The 18,701-nt window shown below is 40.1% G+C and overlaps 1 protein-coding gene across 4 annotated transcripts in view; it reads left to right on the plus strand.

Moving 5' to 3' along the window:
• The window catches only part of TULP4 (TUB like protein 4), a 162,337-nt gene that overhangs the window by 105,121 nt on the left and 38,515 nt on the right, over positions 1–18,701 (plus strand). For all 4 annotated transcript variants that reach the window (XM_087774614.1, XM_087774618.1, XM_087774615.1 and 1 more), the window contains 2 exons: positions 12,846–13,026; positions 15,585–15,719. In XM_087774614.1, the coding sequence (XP_087630740.1) occupies positions 12,846–13,026; positions 15,585–15,719 (316 nt within the window). The remainder of the gene's footprint in view (positions 1–12,845; positions 13,027–15,584; positions 15,720–18,701) is intronic.

Here is an 18,701-nt window from a genome sequence, read left to right on the forward strand (position 1 = left end):
CTCTCGTTGCTCGCTGTCCCTACTCCCATGGCAACCACAGACGCTTCAGCATCTTTTTCCCTGACAGGCACGAGGTAAGGGCAGGCTTCAGCTCCTTCGCCCTGCCTGCGGCACCCTGCCTGCGGCACCCTGCCTGCAGCACTTCAGGGTGGAGCCTGGGATGCAGAAAGGAGCTTCGTGTGAAGGAGGGGACGCGTGCTACTTTCTGGGTCCAGCAGTGTAGTTGGGTGGGATCTCTGTGCTAATACAGGACGTCCCTGGTGTCTTAGCTGTCCCTGGTAGGATCAGCGCCGCGCTGTGCCAAGTGGCTGCTGTGAGGTAGCAGCTACAGCACAATTCTCACCAGGAGGTGGGAGCTAATTAACAAGGAGTGCTGTCAAATGGTTACCGGTGGCATCAGATGTTTCATGAGCTTGGCTCTCAGGCTCCTTGGTTTTGGTGTGGCTTCAGTCCCTGGCAGGAATTTTAACTAATAAATCCGTTATAGTAGAGTTTGCATTTGGTTTCCCCCCTTTTTTATCTGTGGACTATGATTTTCAGTTGCTACCACCTTTTCAGGGAAATAGTCGTTCTGAACAACTCCTGAGCTGAAAGTAGGGATAGTAGCCTTACCTAGCTTCCAGAACATGACTTAAAAATAAGGAATTTATTATTGAAAATGTTGTATCTGTTTGGGCCACGATGTCATCTTCTCACCTATGTCTTCTTTTGCTTGCTGCTGTGGAACAAGGAGCTTCTGCTTCCATTCACCCTACCATTTTGGTTTGAATCAGGTGCTGTAGCGCACGTCTGAGTCAGGCAGTGCTATTGCAGTAGTCACACCGATCAAGTTTAATTATGCTCAGACATCTAGCTGTGTGGAAAGAAAATCTTGAAGACAGCCTTCTAATGAGTTGACAGAATGATGAAAGGGAGCTACAAACAGGCAACTGGGAAGGCAAATATTTACCTTAATTATTATGAAGGGAAGGAAGGACAAACTGAAAATAATACAGCCTGTAAAATTAGAAAGTATAAGCAATTATTTTGATCTTTATTAGAATACTTCTTGTCCCTATTAAGAATCTTTACAGGTTCACATAAAGGAGCCTTTAAAATACCAGGAAATACCTGTATTTTTGTGTCTTAACATACAAAAATGCATCTTTTCCCCCATCCATTCAGGGTTCAGGGACTATCAAATGACCTTACATCTGTATTCACAATGACCAGAGCCACTCAGAATTGCACAGTAAGATACAGTCTTTGAGGAAGAATGGGAAGATTTACTTTCATTGATGGATGAATTACTCAAATTACTGAGAAAAATGGCTAGGGGCTTTTTTATAGCATTGAAGGAAGTGTCATTAATTAACTAGACAGTTTATTCAAGCCACAAGGACTGCAGACAATGGTTAAATCGCATATAAGGATTTTAGCATTGCATGCTGCATAATTGAGCAGTGCCGTTAAAATGCAAAAAAGAGGACGGGGAAAGAGGCTTCAGTTGTCTTTCAAGATAAATCCGCTTGTTATATAAAACAAACAAATAAACAAAACCCACCACAGCTTAACTGTCTTTAATATTTTGGACTATTTTTAGAAGCATTTCAAACCTTTGTGGCAGACTTGCTGTTAAAATTAATGATTTCTGCTTGCTTGTGCAAAGGATTCTATGAATGTTTACTATCCTATTGCATCCTTTTATAGACAAAATACGTGGGGTTTTATATATAGTTAGAACGTTTAAATGTTTTTGCGGAGACTTTAGTATTCTTGTTTTATGTATTTATATGTGCTGGAAGCCAGTAACACTTTGGTTTTGTTCTTTGCTTGGTGACTTGGTTTTTATGGTGCCACATAATAGTGACAGACAGATTTTGGGTGAAAAAGTAATGTGAATTTTAAGTGCTAGTTAGCCTTTCTTTCTTCCGTCTCTTTTTATTATGTTGTTTTGAAGCTGCATTATGCAGCTATTTCTGAAATAATAATCTGTCTTTTTTTTTTTTCCCTGATGTCTTTACATAATTTTATTAGCTTTCTTTCCTTTGCCTTTTTGTCTCAAGTAGGTTTTCAAGCATCATTCTGCTGAGAATACGTCTTCCAAAAAGAAGGAAGGAGAAGAGTTAAATAGCTTGGCGCACTGTGCCTTTTTTTAGTTGTGCTCTCCTTTTATCACTAGCAATGAGCAGCTACGCTGCAGATTTCAGTACTCAGATGAGGACTTTATAGGCTTTGCCTTGAGTTTTGGGGAGGATAGAGAACAAGTGTGTTCTCCTCAGAGCCTCTAGGGTTCATCTGCAGCTTCAGGAGCCGTGGCATCTCTCTGTGGGTTTATTCCAGACAAGGTTTTTCCTGCCAGAAACCCTAGTTGATACTGCACAGTTATTGAATGGGTAATTGAAGGAGCGGAGCAACAAGGTGATGCTTCAGTGTGCTTTCTTCTTCCCACTCACTTCATCTGTGCCTTGCCTAATCTTTCCCTTGATGCTCTTCATCCAGCCTGTGGTGGCAAGACACTGAGAGAGCTGACAAGATGGTGCCATTTGTTCAAGTCATGAGGGCTGTAAGATGGGGAATGTTTATGTGCTGACAGCATCATGGCTCGTTTTTTCTCAGTAGCTCCTGCAATGTTTCATGTCAACACTGTTTCAGATGAGTCTTGCAAAGAAATGTTTCCCTTAATGACTCTGTCTGAAAGGAAGAATACAACTGTTTCAATGTTTTGTTCATCTTTGTAGACAGGTTATTTGATGTTTGTTACTGCGAAAAGCGAACGGCTGAATGGATTTCTGCATCCCCTTGGATGCACAGTGTACTAGGACGTACGGATCACCCTTAACAGTCTATCTTGTAACTCTTTACCATGATCTAACATGACACTCAGATAGGTCACAATATTCTTATTTTAGTTGACCGGAATCTGGGGTTTGTTAAGCTCTGCGCACTCTACCATGTCTTCACCTCCCTCGGAAAGGAAGGATGTCAATGGCAGTGACAAACCAGAGATGGAGGGAGAGCTGAAGACTCATCATGCTATTCAGTTAATGTGTCCTCTTAGCGTTTTTATACCCAGTGCTGTTTTACATTTTTGGAGCATCAGTGTTTGAGTCAGCAAAGTAAAGATGAGCGCAAATAGAAACACGACCAGTCTCTGTGTGGGAAGTGGCAGGAAAAAAGAAGTCGTTGCCTCTCCTCTCACCTTGCTGGCAGTTGTACAGAAAGATTTGCTCATATAGCCTGAAGTCTTTAGTTCTCTGGGACAAGGAGTACTTACTTGAAACTGTTTCTGAATAGCAGTGTGTTATGCTGTGGGGCAGATAGTAAGAATGAGGATTTGCAGCACACCTGTGTAAAGCAGCAGTACATACTTATGGTACTTTTTAGGCAGTGCAGGGAAAAAATGGCACCTCCTGCAGGAAGCTGCTCTCTTTCTAGGAAGTCATATGTAAGGTAGGAAAATTGCTTTAATTTGTTCATTCAGATTTTGTGTTCAGGGCATGTGAGTGGAAGTGTAATTCTTACAGAGGAAAAACTCTCCAAACTCTGAAGGTTTTACAGCATTTTTTCAGAAACAGTCTGTGTTATTCCATTGCCAGAGCCACTTGGCTGACAGTGCTTCGGCCCCAGGACCCCTTTGGTTTGTCCAGAGCTTTGTGGTCTTTTCAGTTCAAAAGAAATGTAGCTGCCAGAGTGGTTAATTTAAACTTTATTATCAGTGGGACTTGATCTGTCGATTTTTTGGAAGTTAGTAAGAAGACCAGGAGCCAAATGAAGTCTTGAACTTGGGTCATATGTGTTCAAGCCCCTGTGAATGGTCTGAAACCTTGGTGCAGGGAAGGAGGATTAGAGTGATTGAATCTGGAAGAGGAGATTTGTGGATTTCTGCACTAGGTCTTGTCTGGGAAAGCAAGGCCAAGTTTCTTAGTAAATTGGAGGTGAAAGGTGATATTTTTGTGATATCACATGGTCTTTCCATTGATTTGACAAAAACAGATAGTATGCCAATGGAAAGTGAGAGCAGTATCTCTTTATTCTCCGAAACGTTTCCCATCAGTGTTTCATCCTGTGTGAATTCAACTTGAGGTCTCTGCTCTTTGTCCAGGAGCCAGTGCCTTGTCGGTGTTCAGGCACTGAGGGATTGTTGACGACTGCATCAGCTGAAAAGGGATTAATCCTTCCCTGCTTTCCTTGCTTTTAGGAGGATAGTCGTTCTTCTTCAGTGCCTCATTTCGGTAACAGTTTATTACTCAGCCTGTCTCCATGTTGTCTGTGATACTTGGCCTCACCCATTCTATGTGTTTCCTGACCATGCTGAGTTACCTCTCTCTGCCAGCACCCAAGACCTAGAAGGAGAATGCAGAAGTTGAGGGGCTGGCTTCCATTAGCATATAGCTTAACCCAGGGGCTTCTTGATTTTGTATTATGAAATTCCAAACAGCAAGGATATTGCTTCTAAACTGCTTTGTATTGCATTTTCACTGGTTGAGAGTGCAATACTTGTTGCTAAGTAATACCATTTTCAATGAGGAAAAAAAGCAAACCACAAAACCCCAGCAGAAACTCTCAGACTTCTAAAACTCTGAAGGAAATTTTAGCTTCAGCAGTCAACATATCTTTCAGGAAATAACTAAAACCTGGCTTGGGAGCAGTGCAGGAGACTGCCAAGTGTATCAGTTGACTACTTTGCCTGATTAAGTGGTTGTTGTTAAAACTAATTGCGTTTTCCCACCTAACAGTACCAAATAGTTGTTTTTGTTGCTGCATGTAATTGGATATATGTGAAGAATGATGTGTTTTCGTAGACATGTGTGCACTTTCCTGGCAGAGGTTAGTGGAAAAAACAGAAAACGGTGCTGCTTGAAAAGCGTTCCAGAGTACTTCTGCTGTGGGAGCTCAGTGGTCCAGGCTCGAGGTCCTGTCCATGCTAAAAGCTACAGAAGATGTTCTGTAGAAGGTGTTCAGCGGCTGGCTTTTTGTTCATTTTGCATACTACTTCAAATGTGATTGGAAACCTGACACAAGTTTAAAAAAAACACAACTCTTCCACATCTGAAGTAAACTGAGGCATATTGTGAATTCAGTAAACGTTACATAGAAGGACAACTCTTTTCACTTAAAAACCTACTTGTTATAGGATGCTTTCTTGAAAAATGTTTCAAGAGTCAAGAAAGAATATAGAAATGTGTGTGCCTGGAAATACACAAGTCAGAATTACAGGGGCATTACAGGGGCATACAATAATCAGTCTTTCTATGATTTGCCAGAATGCTTTCAAATAACATTATCTTCGCCTGGACAGTTGCTTCCATCCCCGCATGTCCAGAGTAGTTGTATAGCTTGAGATCCTGGTTTTACGATGACGTACATTTTTGACTCCTGAAATGGCATGCAAGGCTGTATCTCATTTACAGCCATTCAGCTATGTTATACTATTGTAGAGAGAAATTAAGCCAGTGCAGTTTGAATCCCCAGGTTTTAGTATTTCAATATTTATTAAGTGGATTTGTCACCAAGATCTCCAGTGTATTTACTTTGTCTTCTCATTTGAGGGCTTTGTAATAGTTATCTAGACCTTATGGACTTTGTAAGAGAGAGAAGGAATAAACCTGAAAGTAGGTAACTAAACCAGTGCTGCTTTTGAAACTGTTAATGGTCTCAAATGAGAATTTCACTGCTATGTATATGTGCAGTTAGCTGGATGATCTCGTGGTGTATCATCCGTCTGTGGGGCTGGTAACTCCTCATGTCCAAAGGAAACAAAAACTCTTCTGAGCTTTTTCAGACATAAAGGCAGTCAAAGAAAACCTAGTGCTTTCCCCCTGAGCTTGTGTGTGAATTGTGGTGACGTCTCTTTTTGTGTCGGTTCAAGAAATCATTTTACAGCAACTGAATTTTTAATGGAAATAAAGAATATTCAGCAGGAGACCAGCTGTCTCACTCTCTCTGCTTCTCTCTCTTTCTGCATTTTGAAATAAAAAGAAGGAAAGCCAGAAACATCACACTGAGAAAAAACAAACTTCAACTTTCTAATGTATCCTAAGAGGCAGCTGCTGCACGTCTCCTGCTTTATGATGGAGAAACAGTAAACAAGAAGAGCACAAGGAATGCAAAATGCTAATACCACAACTAAATGGACTACAAAATGTTGGAACTCAGCCTTTGGGAGACTGGCATTTTTTTGTTAGGCTAATGAATCAAAATATTTACAGGCAATAATTTTCCAAGTATTTCCTATGTTACTAAGCATACCTTCATAAATAGAAGGTTGATCCATCATTTTTTATATTAATCAGTTTATAGTTCAGTTAATTTTGGATCAGCAAAATAGATTTATCTCTGTTAGTATGATGGCATTATGGTGACGACTATGAAGGCTGTTCCTATCATGAATGCTAATGTTTGTCCAGATGGCTAATTCAGGGCAAACAGAACTAATTCAGCTTCCTTGAACTGCTCAGCATCTTCTGACAATGCAAACGCTGTTCGCCTTATTAGCGCTTTTGAGAATGTAATTTCTGAGGCACAGTGCTGACTTTTTCCTTTGGGGGAAGATGGGGGAGGAGGCTGAAGGTAAAAGCGTAAAGACAGGTCTAAATTTTGAAAAGGGGAATGTCAAAAGCTAAGTTTTTGTGAGATCATTCGTGGTTTACTGGGTCACAAGATGCTGGTGAGATTTCTGCCCTGGGCCACTACTTCACTGCTGAGAGACTCCTCACTGAGATGGAGGAAATTAAAAGGGGGTCCTGGAACAGGTTAGTTTGACGTACAGCAAGTCCCTCTGTCCGACTGGTACATCCAAAGATTATGAAGGATCTTGAATATGAACTAACTTAGCTGCTGGCAGAAATAATCATGTCTCTGTTCTTAAGTCTTGAAGGGCAGCACTATTGTCCTGCAATACATTTAGAAAAGGTTTTAAGAACATCCAAGAAATGTGCAAATAAGGTTTACATCCGCACCTTGCAACTGATTAAAGCAAAAATTGAACATGCAATCACAAAACACCTGTAAACTGGTCTGAAAAGACCTAGGTAAGACATTTCTTCCAGAGGGAGATCATGACTCGCTAGTCTCTCAGAAGTCTTTGCATGTGTCACTAAAAGTGATGGCTAGAAAAAAAGCTGAAGTGGTATATTTGGTTCTGAAAAAGTCAACAAGTTCCAATGCAAACAGGCCCCCCTTAGGATGTCCTGACAGAAATACCTGCGTGGCGTAGTGGGGATATATCCTCTGCATGAGTGATTTGGCAGGTATAGAAACCCAAGCAGGTTATAAGAATACATATTTTACTTACTGTATTTGGATGGCTTAGCAGTGCGCAGAGAAGAACTGGCCAGGAATCAGTCTGCAAAGGAGAAGACTAGTCAATTTGCATTATAAAAATGGGAACAGTGGGTTTGCCTTTATGTCACGCTATATGTTTTGAATTATTTTTTTATTTTAAAATACTCACTGTTGTTTAAAATATTAACTGTTGTGAGATAGCAACATTTGCAGGTTACATACAGTTATTTGCATTACTTAGGGCTGTAGAAGGCTTGAGAATTTCAAGTCCAGTAGAGCTCAGTTTGCTGGACTGGTCCAGTAAGCAACTTCTAGGACATATCTAACTCATTGCGTTTTTCTAATGTGATCAGTCACTTCCTGGAAAAACTTCACGTGGTCACTTTGTCCTTCCAGCTGCCACCTATCCTGTGGGAGAAGGAAGAGCTATAACTCAAGAAATTGCGCAGTGGAGTTACCATAAAGCTGGGAACTTAGCCTCAGCTTAGGGAAGATGAGACCACCTGAGATTTCATTACAGATGCCATTAATTTTCAGAATGTTTCAGCGTATCCAAGAGTTGAAATTCAATCTGTTAATGCACCTTGCATAGTCCAGCAAGGCAAGTTCTGTCTTTCTGTGAAAATTTTGTTTTTTAAATAATCAAATTATACTAGGATGGAGTTTACTAGATTCATTTTCAATGCTATTTTAATTAGCTAAGTCTGTGAGTCATTTTCCTTCCCTCTGTTGTCAGATGCACATTCTTTGTAAATGGTCAAAGGGGTTCTTTTAAAAATCCTGGGCCAATAGGAGTAAAGCAGATGTTCCTTTTCCAACCTCCTACCATCGTGATACTGGAATCTCTCACTTTAAAAGTGCTATCCTGAAGTAATCTCTAGTCGCTTCCAGTAACTACAGCAAGTCCAACTTCTAATACTTCAACTTGAGCTTCAGTCAAAGGCTTGGTCGTTGCCCTGATACAGAATGACAGCCTCTGTTCCGAAAATGTATTGATGAGATTTCCTGGGAGTTTTGTTTAACCAGCAACATTAGAAACCTTCAGTGTTGCTACTAAATGTCATGAAGGGAGCATCTTATTTTATGAGTATCTTTCTGCAATGGTATTGACTATTCAGTTTTTACAACGAAAACCTGAGATGGGGAATAATTCTTTCTTTTGCCCCTCATATATACATCAAGTCATTGAATACATTGAATCCAAGACTGGATTATCCTCAGTTATTATAAAAGTCAAAATGGCTGTAGTCCTGGAAATCTTCTTTGACAATGAGGACAGGCTAGGAGGTAGGAATGGACGGTAGGTAGGTTCCCTGCAGATATAAGTCAGCCCAGCTTCATTGACTTAACAAAATTGTTTATGATTTATAGACTTTTCTCAGCTATTGCATATAATCAGATGTAGTGAGATGGCAGGACCTCCCCCTTTTCTACTGGGCTAGTATATTCAAATTAACATAAAGCTTGAACATTCTTCCTGTTGGTAAGTTCAATTTGCATACATTAAACCAAATTAAATGGCAACAAAATATATTTTGTGCAAAAATAACATCACTGTTAGTAAATTATAGTTCTCTGACAAAGTAGTGGGCATCTTGAGCTGGACCTTCAGTGCGCCAGGTCTGTGGTTGCTTTGTTTTAGCTCCATTGACCTCGGTGCTGCCAAACCATTTTCTGCTAGTACCATATCTGGTCCAGATGCATTACGGCATCACAACAGATCTTATGGGAATAGTGACAGTTCAGTGCAACAGATATACATGTAGTAAAATCACTGAACAAGTTCAGGTTTTTCCTCTTGGGCTGAATTTTTTAGCTTCTTGGCTGCTCTAGTAATCATCTCTTCGTGAAAAAATAACTTCAGAGCAGAATACCCCATCTTTTGATTACCACGTCTTTTAGGAATTGGTACGTTTCAGACTGAAAATTGAAGACTTTGTGAAATCTTGGGCGTTTAAAGGGATTAAAATCTTGAATGATAAAATTTGGATAATAGTTTAAAAGTGGATAATAGTTTAAAAACTGCTGAAAAACCTTTTTATTTACCGAAACTAGCTTGTGAAACATCTCAAGTTACCACAGAGGCTAAGAGGTCAGCACATTTCAGAGAAGGGTGTTTTTCAGGTATTTGGATTTGTTATAGTAAGTAGTAATCACCCCAAGCTTGGGTTTCATGGAGAACCCAGACACTTGTGTTTCAGGGCTGAACCCACCTTTCAGCTCTCGATACACTTAGAAAACTGTGTGTGAATTATCCCAGTGCTGTTTATCAGCATTTTCCCTTCAAAGCATACAGCATCAGGGCACCATTGGAGACTGCTCTGCATTTGTATGACCTTTAATCAGCTGCAGCTTCACTGTAGTGCAGGATTCATTATGTTTGATATGTTTTGTAAAGAAATAATGTATTTATGTTGTGCAACTGCCTCACACTTTGAATATATTGGGTGATTTCAGGTATTTTATTATCAGATTATGCATAATTCTACAGATACAATTCTGCAAGTGGTAATGCATGTAAAAACAGTTGAAATAATGAACAGTATGAAAGGAGAGGAGATGAGACAAGAGGAGTAGAACAAGGGGCCAAAGAACCACTTCAAAATAAGTACTTGGGATTTTTTTAAATTACTATCATTATCATTTAGCTTTTGTATTCAAGGGTTAACAAACCAAAATAACTTGTTCATTACCTTTTTCCAGCATTCCCCCAGATGTCCTAGATCTGCAAATAACTGAAAAATATGAATTTAGGCAGCTAAAATACAGCCTTCTAACTTCTCCACTGGATCCTTCAGAAGGCGTACCATGTGGCTCAACCTTTTTTCTGAAGGTCAAGAGAGTTTTATTCATCTGACATAAGTAGCTTGAGTGTGGCATTTATAACTTGAGTAATGTTATGGATGATAACACCATTAGACATTTTTACAGCTTCAGCAGGAGTTCAGCCAGCAGGACTATCAGCCTGATAAATGCTTTAATCTTAAAGGTTGTATTGCTACAATAACCCCGAAACTTAAAGCTGCTCCTTGAAACCTATAGCCTGGCTAAAGAGATGAAGAGTACCCTCTGACATCTCTAGGTTGCTAAAGAGCTCGCTCAGGTTCCAGTGCAAGAATTAAGGTGCCCACATGCAAGTGTTCTGATCTGAATTGGAAATTACTGTAGGACTTTGTAATTTTAAATGAATTGGGGGCAGTGCTACTCAAAAGAATTAACTTTAGATTGAGATGAGACTGAACTCTCAGTGATGAGTCCCAACTTTTTGTTCCTATCCAATTATAAAGTGTTTCTACAGGATTTTAGGAGGCAGAACTCTTATACTGCTATTTTCAGAAACGACAGAGAGTTTCACCTCTTCTGTCCAGGTATTTTTGCAGTTATAAAACTCCTAGGAGTCTGGTAAAAAATGAATCTATAGAGTAGGCTGAAAGTGGTGAGAGAAGCTAGCAATGACAACCGGTAGAATTTTGGCTTTGTAGGAGTTGTTTGTTTTGTAGAGGTCTGAAAGAGAGTGGTTATGTTCTGAAAGCAGCTAGTGAAAGTGGCCGTGCACTGATGATGCATGTAAAAACAGTTGACATGATGAACACTGTGAAGGAGATGGGATGATACAAGTGGAAGAAGAGTAGAATGAAGGACCACAAGGGAAGGGAGTGTGAGATGAACAAAGGCCAAGTTCTTGCTTTTATATCTAAGAATAGTAATCTGAGGCTTGTAGCAAACTAGCTGCTGCTTTAGCCCAGCAGCTATTTAACACAAAAATGTTTGTAACATGTAATGATTACAGTTAAGGCAGCCAGGTACTGTTTCTTCATTGCTTCTGATAATGTGAAATAACTCCATTGGGTTTCTTAAGATTTTAATGACTTCACTGGAGTTCCTCCGTTAAACTGCTATTCTGGTTTATAACCTTCTGTGTTTCCTGATTATCACCTTGATCACAGAAGAAATTTTAGTGCTTATTTTTGATTGAGACCTTTGAAGCCACGCTTCCTTTCTGAAACTTTCAAAAGTGCAACCATGACAATTGCTTCCTGGGTGAGTACTGTTGTATAAGTCTGACATAATACACACTTTGAATACTGGAAGTCTGGCACAACATCTCAGAAGGAAGATAGAAAGGAAGACCTCTGACGGCAGAGGTCAACAAGGGTGACTGGAGGCTTTGAACAACAACTGTACAGGGAGATCCTAAGTAGGCTACGATTCTTCAGCTTGGAAAAGACATAACTAAGGGATTAGATAATAGAGGTCTATAAAGTTGTGACCAATGTTGAGAATGTAAGTAGGAAACAATTATTCTATAGTTCTTGTAGTGTTAAGAGGTAAAGGTTACCAAATGAAATTATCAATTATCAAAGAAGAGGCAGTATTTTTTGCTGGAAGCTACATGTGTGTGCAGGGGAGGTGCCTGTTTAGTGCATCCTGTTCTCTTACTCTTCCCTGAACACTTGACCGCTGTTAGAGATAAGATACAAGGCTAGATGAATTTTTGATCTGGGCATATAATTGTTAGAATCTTAAATTTACAGGCACTGATAATAGGTGGTAGACTGAAGGACAAGTATAAGATTTGCCCTTCCTTTGAGCTTCATTTTTAATGATGGCTAGTTTTCAAGTTGATGAGTGCCTTTAAACTTGCTTTAAAACATATTTGCCTCATATGGAATTATGTGATAGCAGCAGCAGTCTTGGCTAATGCATTTATTGTTTTGTGGATTTATTAATCCTTATTTCCTGATGTTTTTCTAGAACTCATCAAATATGCAGGATCTTAACTTGCTTAAAGCCTCAAGACAGAAAATGCATATAAAAAAGAAATTGTAGGTTCCAGTCAGTCTGACTTCAGTCAGCACACACTGGCTACAGAGTAGTTTAGGGGCAAGAAGAAAATCTACATTATCCATTTTGTATTTGAAATCATGGGTAGAAGCTCTTCTTCATCCCTTCCTGAATGTGTAACATATTGCCTTCCTCTTGGGCTATAATAATCTACTTCCAGTTGACCGATCATATTGCTTTTTGTCTCTGTTTTTGGAAGACATTCTCCCACCATCTCTCAGCTCATTAACTGGATAACCTGTACTCCTCTATTCAGCTTTCTGTTTCTCACAACCTGTTTGGAATCTCTGCTAAGACCTCATTTTTGTCAGCTGTGCCTTTTGATATTGTTACAACTGACGCATACCTCGGTTTCTGCCACCAATTTTAGAAGTTTCTGTATAATCCAAGAAAACTGCAGAACCTGTGTAGCCCTTCTGCCCACTCACTTTAGTGGTAGTAGTGGCCAAGTTCAAATAAGGTGTAATGGCTCATATTGAAGTGAACAAAATGCACCGTACTGTGAAACGTTATTTGCTCGCAAATTTTAGAAACTTACCTGTAGACCCTGGTGCTTTGACTTCACTCTTTATATATATCTTTGGTTGTGGTGTCCTACTGTGACACCATTTCACATCCCTGACTGCTTTGCTTTCAACTAATTTCCAGCGTAGCTAGTTAATTACAAGATGCGTTTCAAGGAGAGTCCAGTGGCTGATGTTTGGTGGGACTGAGGGCCATTCTGTTATTTTCAGGTACTGTTTGGCACTGCTGATGGACAGGTTATCGTCATGGACTGCCATGGCCGAATGCTGGCCCACGTGCTCCTTCATGAGTCAGATGGCATCCTCAGCATGTCCTGGAACTACCCCAGCTTCCTGGTGGAGGACAGCAGCGAGAGTGACACGGACTCTGACGACTATTCCCCGCCGCAAGGTAATGTGTACATGTCCTTCTGTTGCAGGTTTGCAAGCACTCGTGAAGGTATCTCAAACGCCAGGGAGTGGTCATGCTGTACTGAAACAGTAGGATGGCTGTGTTTTCAAGCTGATAGAGGCCAAAAGATGGTGCATTCGCTGTGGAGGTAGCATGGGAGATGGAGCAGAGGGCTGGTATGGGGGAGTGGTTTTGTCCCCAGCTCCACCACCAGCCTCACTGCATGGCTTGCTGCAGATCATACCTCATCTGTGTTGCTCTGCCTCTGTTTGCACAAATGAGATAACAACACAAAGCTCAAAGTTTTTAGTGAGGGTGGGTGAAAAACACTAGATAGGGGCATATCAGGTTTCATGGTAATGGTCCATATGTATGGAGGTAGTCAGAGGGCAGTCACAAAAGTTAATGCATTATTATATAGATTTGTGTGAAAAGACACCACTACTAGACATAATGGAAGGTATTACATCTTTAATTTTAAAGAAATTCTATGAAGCAGAGATAATGCTTATCATTATAGTTCCATCCTTGATTGTCCTGACATAAAGAGATCAATAAATTCCATAGAAGGATTGGAAATGAAAATATTTCTTGCAGGTACACAGGGTAGAAGAAGGGTGACTGGAGCTGTCTGGAGTTACTAATTCCCATGCTTCAGAGCACATTGCCAGTTTGAGGGTCAGGAAGAAATCCTTCCCTCCCCTTAAATATAAATATAACTCATTGGGTGAAATGTTTTGGTTTTAAACTCTCTGGAAATCATCGATAGCAAAGACCTAGGAGGCCTAGTTATCCATGCATAGTCTGGGATAGGATGTGGTCATCGCTCCTTTCACTCCTATCCTTCTTACTCAAGCAATGCTAATACTTCTCTTTGTTAATGCTGTTGATTAGTCCATAAGATCTAGGTAAGCTGTTTCTGTATTCCAGTGTATAAAGTTTGAACTAAATTAAGGACTAATATAACAGTGATTGTACGATGAAAAATTTAAATACATAATAGCTAGAAATAATTCTGAATCTGCGTCTCAGATCTGAACCACTGAATTGAGGACTCTAGCAGTTTTAGCTCTAATTTGGACTCAGTCAAAAAAACTACCTTTTCCAGAATTGTGTATGTATGTCACTATAATAAGCATATGTATTTAAAAACTAGTGATAGAAGATAATGTGCTCATCTAGTAAAATGTTAGCATCTTTTAAACAGAGTTCTGTTTTGTTTTTTCATGCCTCACTTTTGATACTGGGTGAGATTTCTTGCCTTAGAAGGAAAGAAACAAACTTCAAATTTCCTAGCAAGCTTCTAAAGCAAGACAAGGAACAACATTAAATTGTTTTTTCATTGCTTTTTTAAAATACTGAGGTTCCAGTTGAAGGATGGTGAAGATGCAGAGTACACAGATGAGAACTTAAATGATCCAAATGTGCTAGCTTTTTCTGAGTCAATAGGGGGTGGGTGGACTCGTTACAAGCCTACAAGCCTATTTTAATGATTACCCAAACATGATGTGTTTTCTTTAGAGCAGATGCAGCACAAACTTCTCAAAGGTGACAAACCTTCGACTCACACAGATGTGTAGGAAGGACTGGAAGTTTGATGGGTTTTTCTTATCAAATTATGTACTCATAGAGATGCTAATTACTAGACATCTTTCTCCAAAGTGCTTTTTGATCAGCTTTTTTACAAGGTCAGGAAGCAATACTGCTCTTAACTGGCTGTGCCATTTTTGTTGACTGAGAAGATGCTGGTTGGGCCTTGAGAGGCACTTTATCAGGGGCCAGCAGCATCTTCTGTCAGAACTTGTAAACAAACAGAGTTACAGTGAGTGCTACAGATGATAATATTGGTCATTAAGTAATTGAATAAGGGAATTTCAGTGAATACTGAAAGAGAAGCCCAGAGGAGCAGAGACTTTGCAGAAATGTTTTTTAAAGCCAAGTGTTCCATTTGGGCTCATCTCTACCTTTGAGTGCATTGGATCCTGTTATGCAGGATGGCAGGTAATTTTTCATGCTGCTGCCTAGCTCTTAACATTTAGAATACAGTCATTTGTGAAAGGTGAGGATGTTCTTTTAGCAGTTCTTATAATGTCTCTATGTGACTTCATGAGGAGTCCCCAGCACTTGCCCAAGCAGAAACTGCATCCAACAAATAGCTTTTAATGTGATTATATTGTTTATTATACTGGTTTTCAACTTGGGTCCCAAGGAAGCCTTCCAAAGCATTGGTTTTCAATTTGTGGACACTTTGTGGAGTTGACAATGGAGAAAGATTGAACACCACCGCTGTATAACATAATAGTATATGCATCAATCACTTTGGATATACTGCAGTAAAAATTCACAAAGTAAAAACATTGGGGTTTCACAAAAGCAGACAAACTAACTAGTTAAACCTACTTTGCTTTTGCCCATAGACGTTGCAGAAATAAGCAGATAGAGCTTGAGACTTGGAACCACTCCTGATGGCGGTAGGCTGAAGTACAGTGTATTTCAGCCTGGATGTAATTACTTCTGGTCGCTTGCCTTTTGCTCACTCCAGAGCTTTGTTTTTGCAGATGGACCAGCTGCCTATCCAGTCCCGGTGCAGAACACCAAGCCACTACTGACTGTCAGCTTCACGTCGGGAGACATCAGTTTAATGAACAATTATGATGACTTGTCTCCTACTATCATCCGCTCAGGGTTGAAAGGTACAAAAGGAAGCCATTTCACCCCCTTCCTATGCTCTGTTTTTCTTGTATATTTAACGATGTGTGTGTAGGTTATGTTTTTGCAGTTGTCTTTGCTAACCCAGAAGCACTCAGCCACCGTTATTGCCGTTTCCAGCAGTGACACCTGCTGGTGGAAGAGCAGCGCTCGGCTGATAGAGTTTCTGTGTTTGAAAAAATGTTTACATTTTTGAGATCACGTTTTTATGGCAGTTTTGTAGAGCAATTGATCTGTTTGCTGTTTTTCAGCTGAATGTGCTAATATGTTTATGCTTCTTTGTGTGAATGCCTCTGCTACGTAACACTTCCTTTGCATCTTTAATTCACAAGGTCTCCACCCATGCTTTTGGTAACCAGGTATGAATCGCAATGCTGCTTTGACTCCCACAAATTTTGAAAACTTGCTAGAACTGTTAATTATCAAGAGGCAAGTTATTCTGAGAGAAGGAAAATTCTACTGATTAATTACTATATATCTTGCTAAGTGATGTGCATGAATGTTTGTACAATCAGTATTCCATGTAAAATCTTTAACTCACATTGAAATTTTTACTGTTCTTACCTATCAAAAAAGTCCCTTACTTTGCCAGCAGTCTCAGTACAATTTACAGTGCTTTGCCTGCAGAGACGCTTAGTTCATTACAGCACATAAGCACATACTTAAATATAGGTTCCATTGATTCCTTTTCATCTCCACAGGTAAATTAGTTTTATATTAGATGAAAAAAAAAAAAAATTAAGCTGTTGGAGCAGACTCTTAGCTGTTCTGTAATAGCAGGATATTTTTGGTGAAAAGTTGCCCTAACACCAGCCTAGTAGTTTTTGGGTGATCCACTATGTAAGGTAGTCTTAGTAGGTAAAAACATCACCTTTGAGGTTTCTTTTCCACTCCTGCTTCCATCTGTGCCAACACAAGAAGCGCACGGCTGGGCAAAATACGGCATCACGAGGCAACCTTATGATCCAGAAAACTTCTTCAGCCAAAAGGACACCTAAAGTCTGGGAAACTGGAACTAATTTAGAGATCTTGTGATACTCGCCAACGGGTCTGCCCAGAATCTCTACAGTATTATAGTAATTAGAGTAGGGAGTAATCTTAAATTGTCATCTAGACTAGCTTTCACCTGGAAACAGCGGGAGAAACAAACCCCGTCTTATTCTCTGTTTAGAGTTGCAGGGCTCTATCTTGCTGAGGATGTCTGTCCTGTTTCTCTTTCCCCATTGACTTTCACTAATGTAAAAAAGATCCCTTAATTACGCCACCCTCCTCTAGCAAAACATTAATGTGCAAGCTAGAGTAGAAATATTTTTATGAATTGTAAACTGGGCTACATTGTTCTCATCAGTAGACGAAGAATGTGCAACATCTTGCTGGATTCGGAGTGTGTGTGAGAGAGACTGAGAAAGGTGACTGGGATATCACTGTCTGTTGTTTTGAAGCATTGTACAGTGGAAAGTATTTTACATATAGTTTTATATAGATGTACACATTTTCTGTATCTCCTTACCAAATTTTTTTTTAAGTGAGTGTAATTTTACTAGTTTTTATCACATGCAAGAATGTGCAAAACCACCCAGCTCAGGGTCTTCATTCTCTCCATCCACTTGGTATTCTGCTTAGAGTGGATGGTCTTCAGTATTGTGTGTGAGTCTTAATTCATGTGTTTCTGTTTGATATCTGTAAGTATTGCTTTGTGGTCTCTGCAGCAGATGCCCTTGTCTTTATGGGCTGCTGGAGGCTACTCAATGTATTTTTAAAGCAAGCAACTATAAAACTGTTTCAAGCATTACCAATATATTTTTGCCATTCTACTAGCTTTGCATAGCTGTCATTTTACTGGGAGTATTCATATTAAATTGATGCAGAAAAACATTTGCTGTTGGATGAGAATTTGATTACCCAAATACAAGTTCTTCTTTTCATCCAGCTTGAACGCTCCTGGAAGTTTTATCAGTTCTAGAGGCGGTCCTGAACTGTTCAGCTGTATCCTTCCTTTTTTACGCTTTTTAACTCAGTGATTCGCAGTGCACTGCTACCTGCTGAACTGCTGAACTGCATGTACTAGATGTACTAGCTAGCTACAACTACTACCTGCAGAGCTATTGCACATTTAGAGTGCTATCTGTTCAAGGTTTGCTGATACACATGCCTGTAGCGGCTGGCAAGTAGTTTTGAGGGATGGCTCTGATCCACTGATTCACTTGCAGACCATTACTCTAGGTGAAACCTCCATCTGATTTCTAATCTCTGTGCTTGCGCTGAGACCTAGTTATCAGTTGAGCTATTTTATATCAAGGTTCGCTAATCGTTGAAGACCCCGTTGGCAGTTCAAGTGTGCTGTAGAGCGACGCTGTCCCGGGGGGATGCTACAGCCCACGTCCAGCCCTTCGATGCCTTTGCAGCAGACTAATTCTAGGAGTTTTGAGAGAGAGAGAGAAAACTGCTAGACACAGTAATCGCTCCTCTTCTTCTTGGTATGGGGATCAACTGAAAGTTTTACCTGAAGACATGTATCCAAAGGGGACTGTTTTCTCACTTTGGTAGTTGTGTAGTTAATCCAGTTACCAAATGTGGAGTTTATCAGCTTGTGTCATTGATTTCTAACCTGCCTATCGTTATACTCTCCGAGAAAGATAAATAAATTCTATTGCAGATTACTTAGAGGGCTGTGTACTAAGAGAAAAAAAGAGGCATACAATGCCTAGCTGTGGAAAAATTCATAGAATCATAGAATGAATGGTTTGGGTTGGAAGGGACCATGGGCTGGGACACCTTCCACTAGACCAGGTTGCTCAAAGCCCCATCCAACCTGGCCTTGAACACTTCCAGGGATGGGGCATCCACAGTTTCTCTGGGCAACCTGTTCCAGTGCCTCACCACCCTCATAGTGAAGAATTTGTTTCTTATATCTAATCTAAAGCTACCCTCTCTCAGTTTAAAGTCATTACCCCCCTTGTCCTACC

Source organism: Nipponia nippon, unplaced genomic scaffold (genome assembly GCF_047370975.1).
Source record: "Nipponia nippon isolate SJK-2023a ecotype South Korea unplaced genomic scaffold, ASM4737097v1 scaffold_4, whole genome shotgun sequence".
Lineage (NCBI taxonomy): Eukaryota > Metazoa > Chordata > Aves > Pelecaniformes > Threskiornithidae > Nipponia > Nipponia nippon.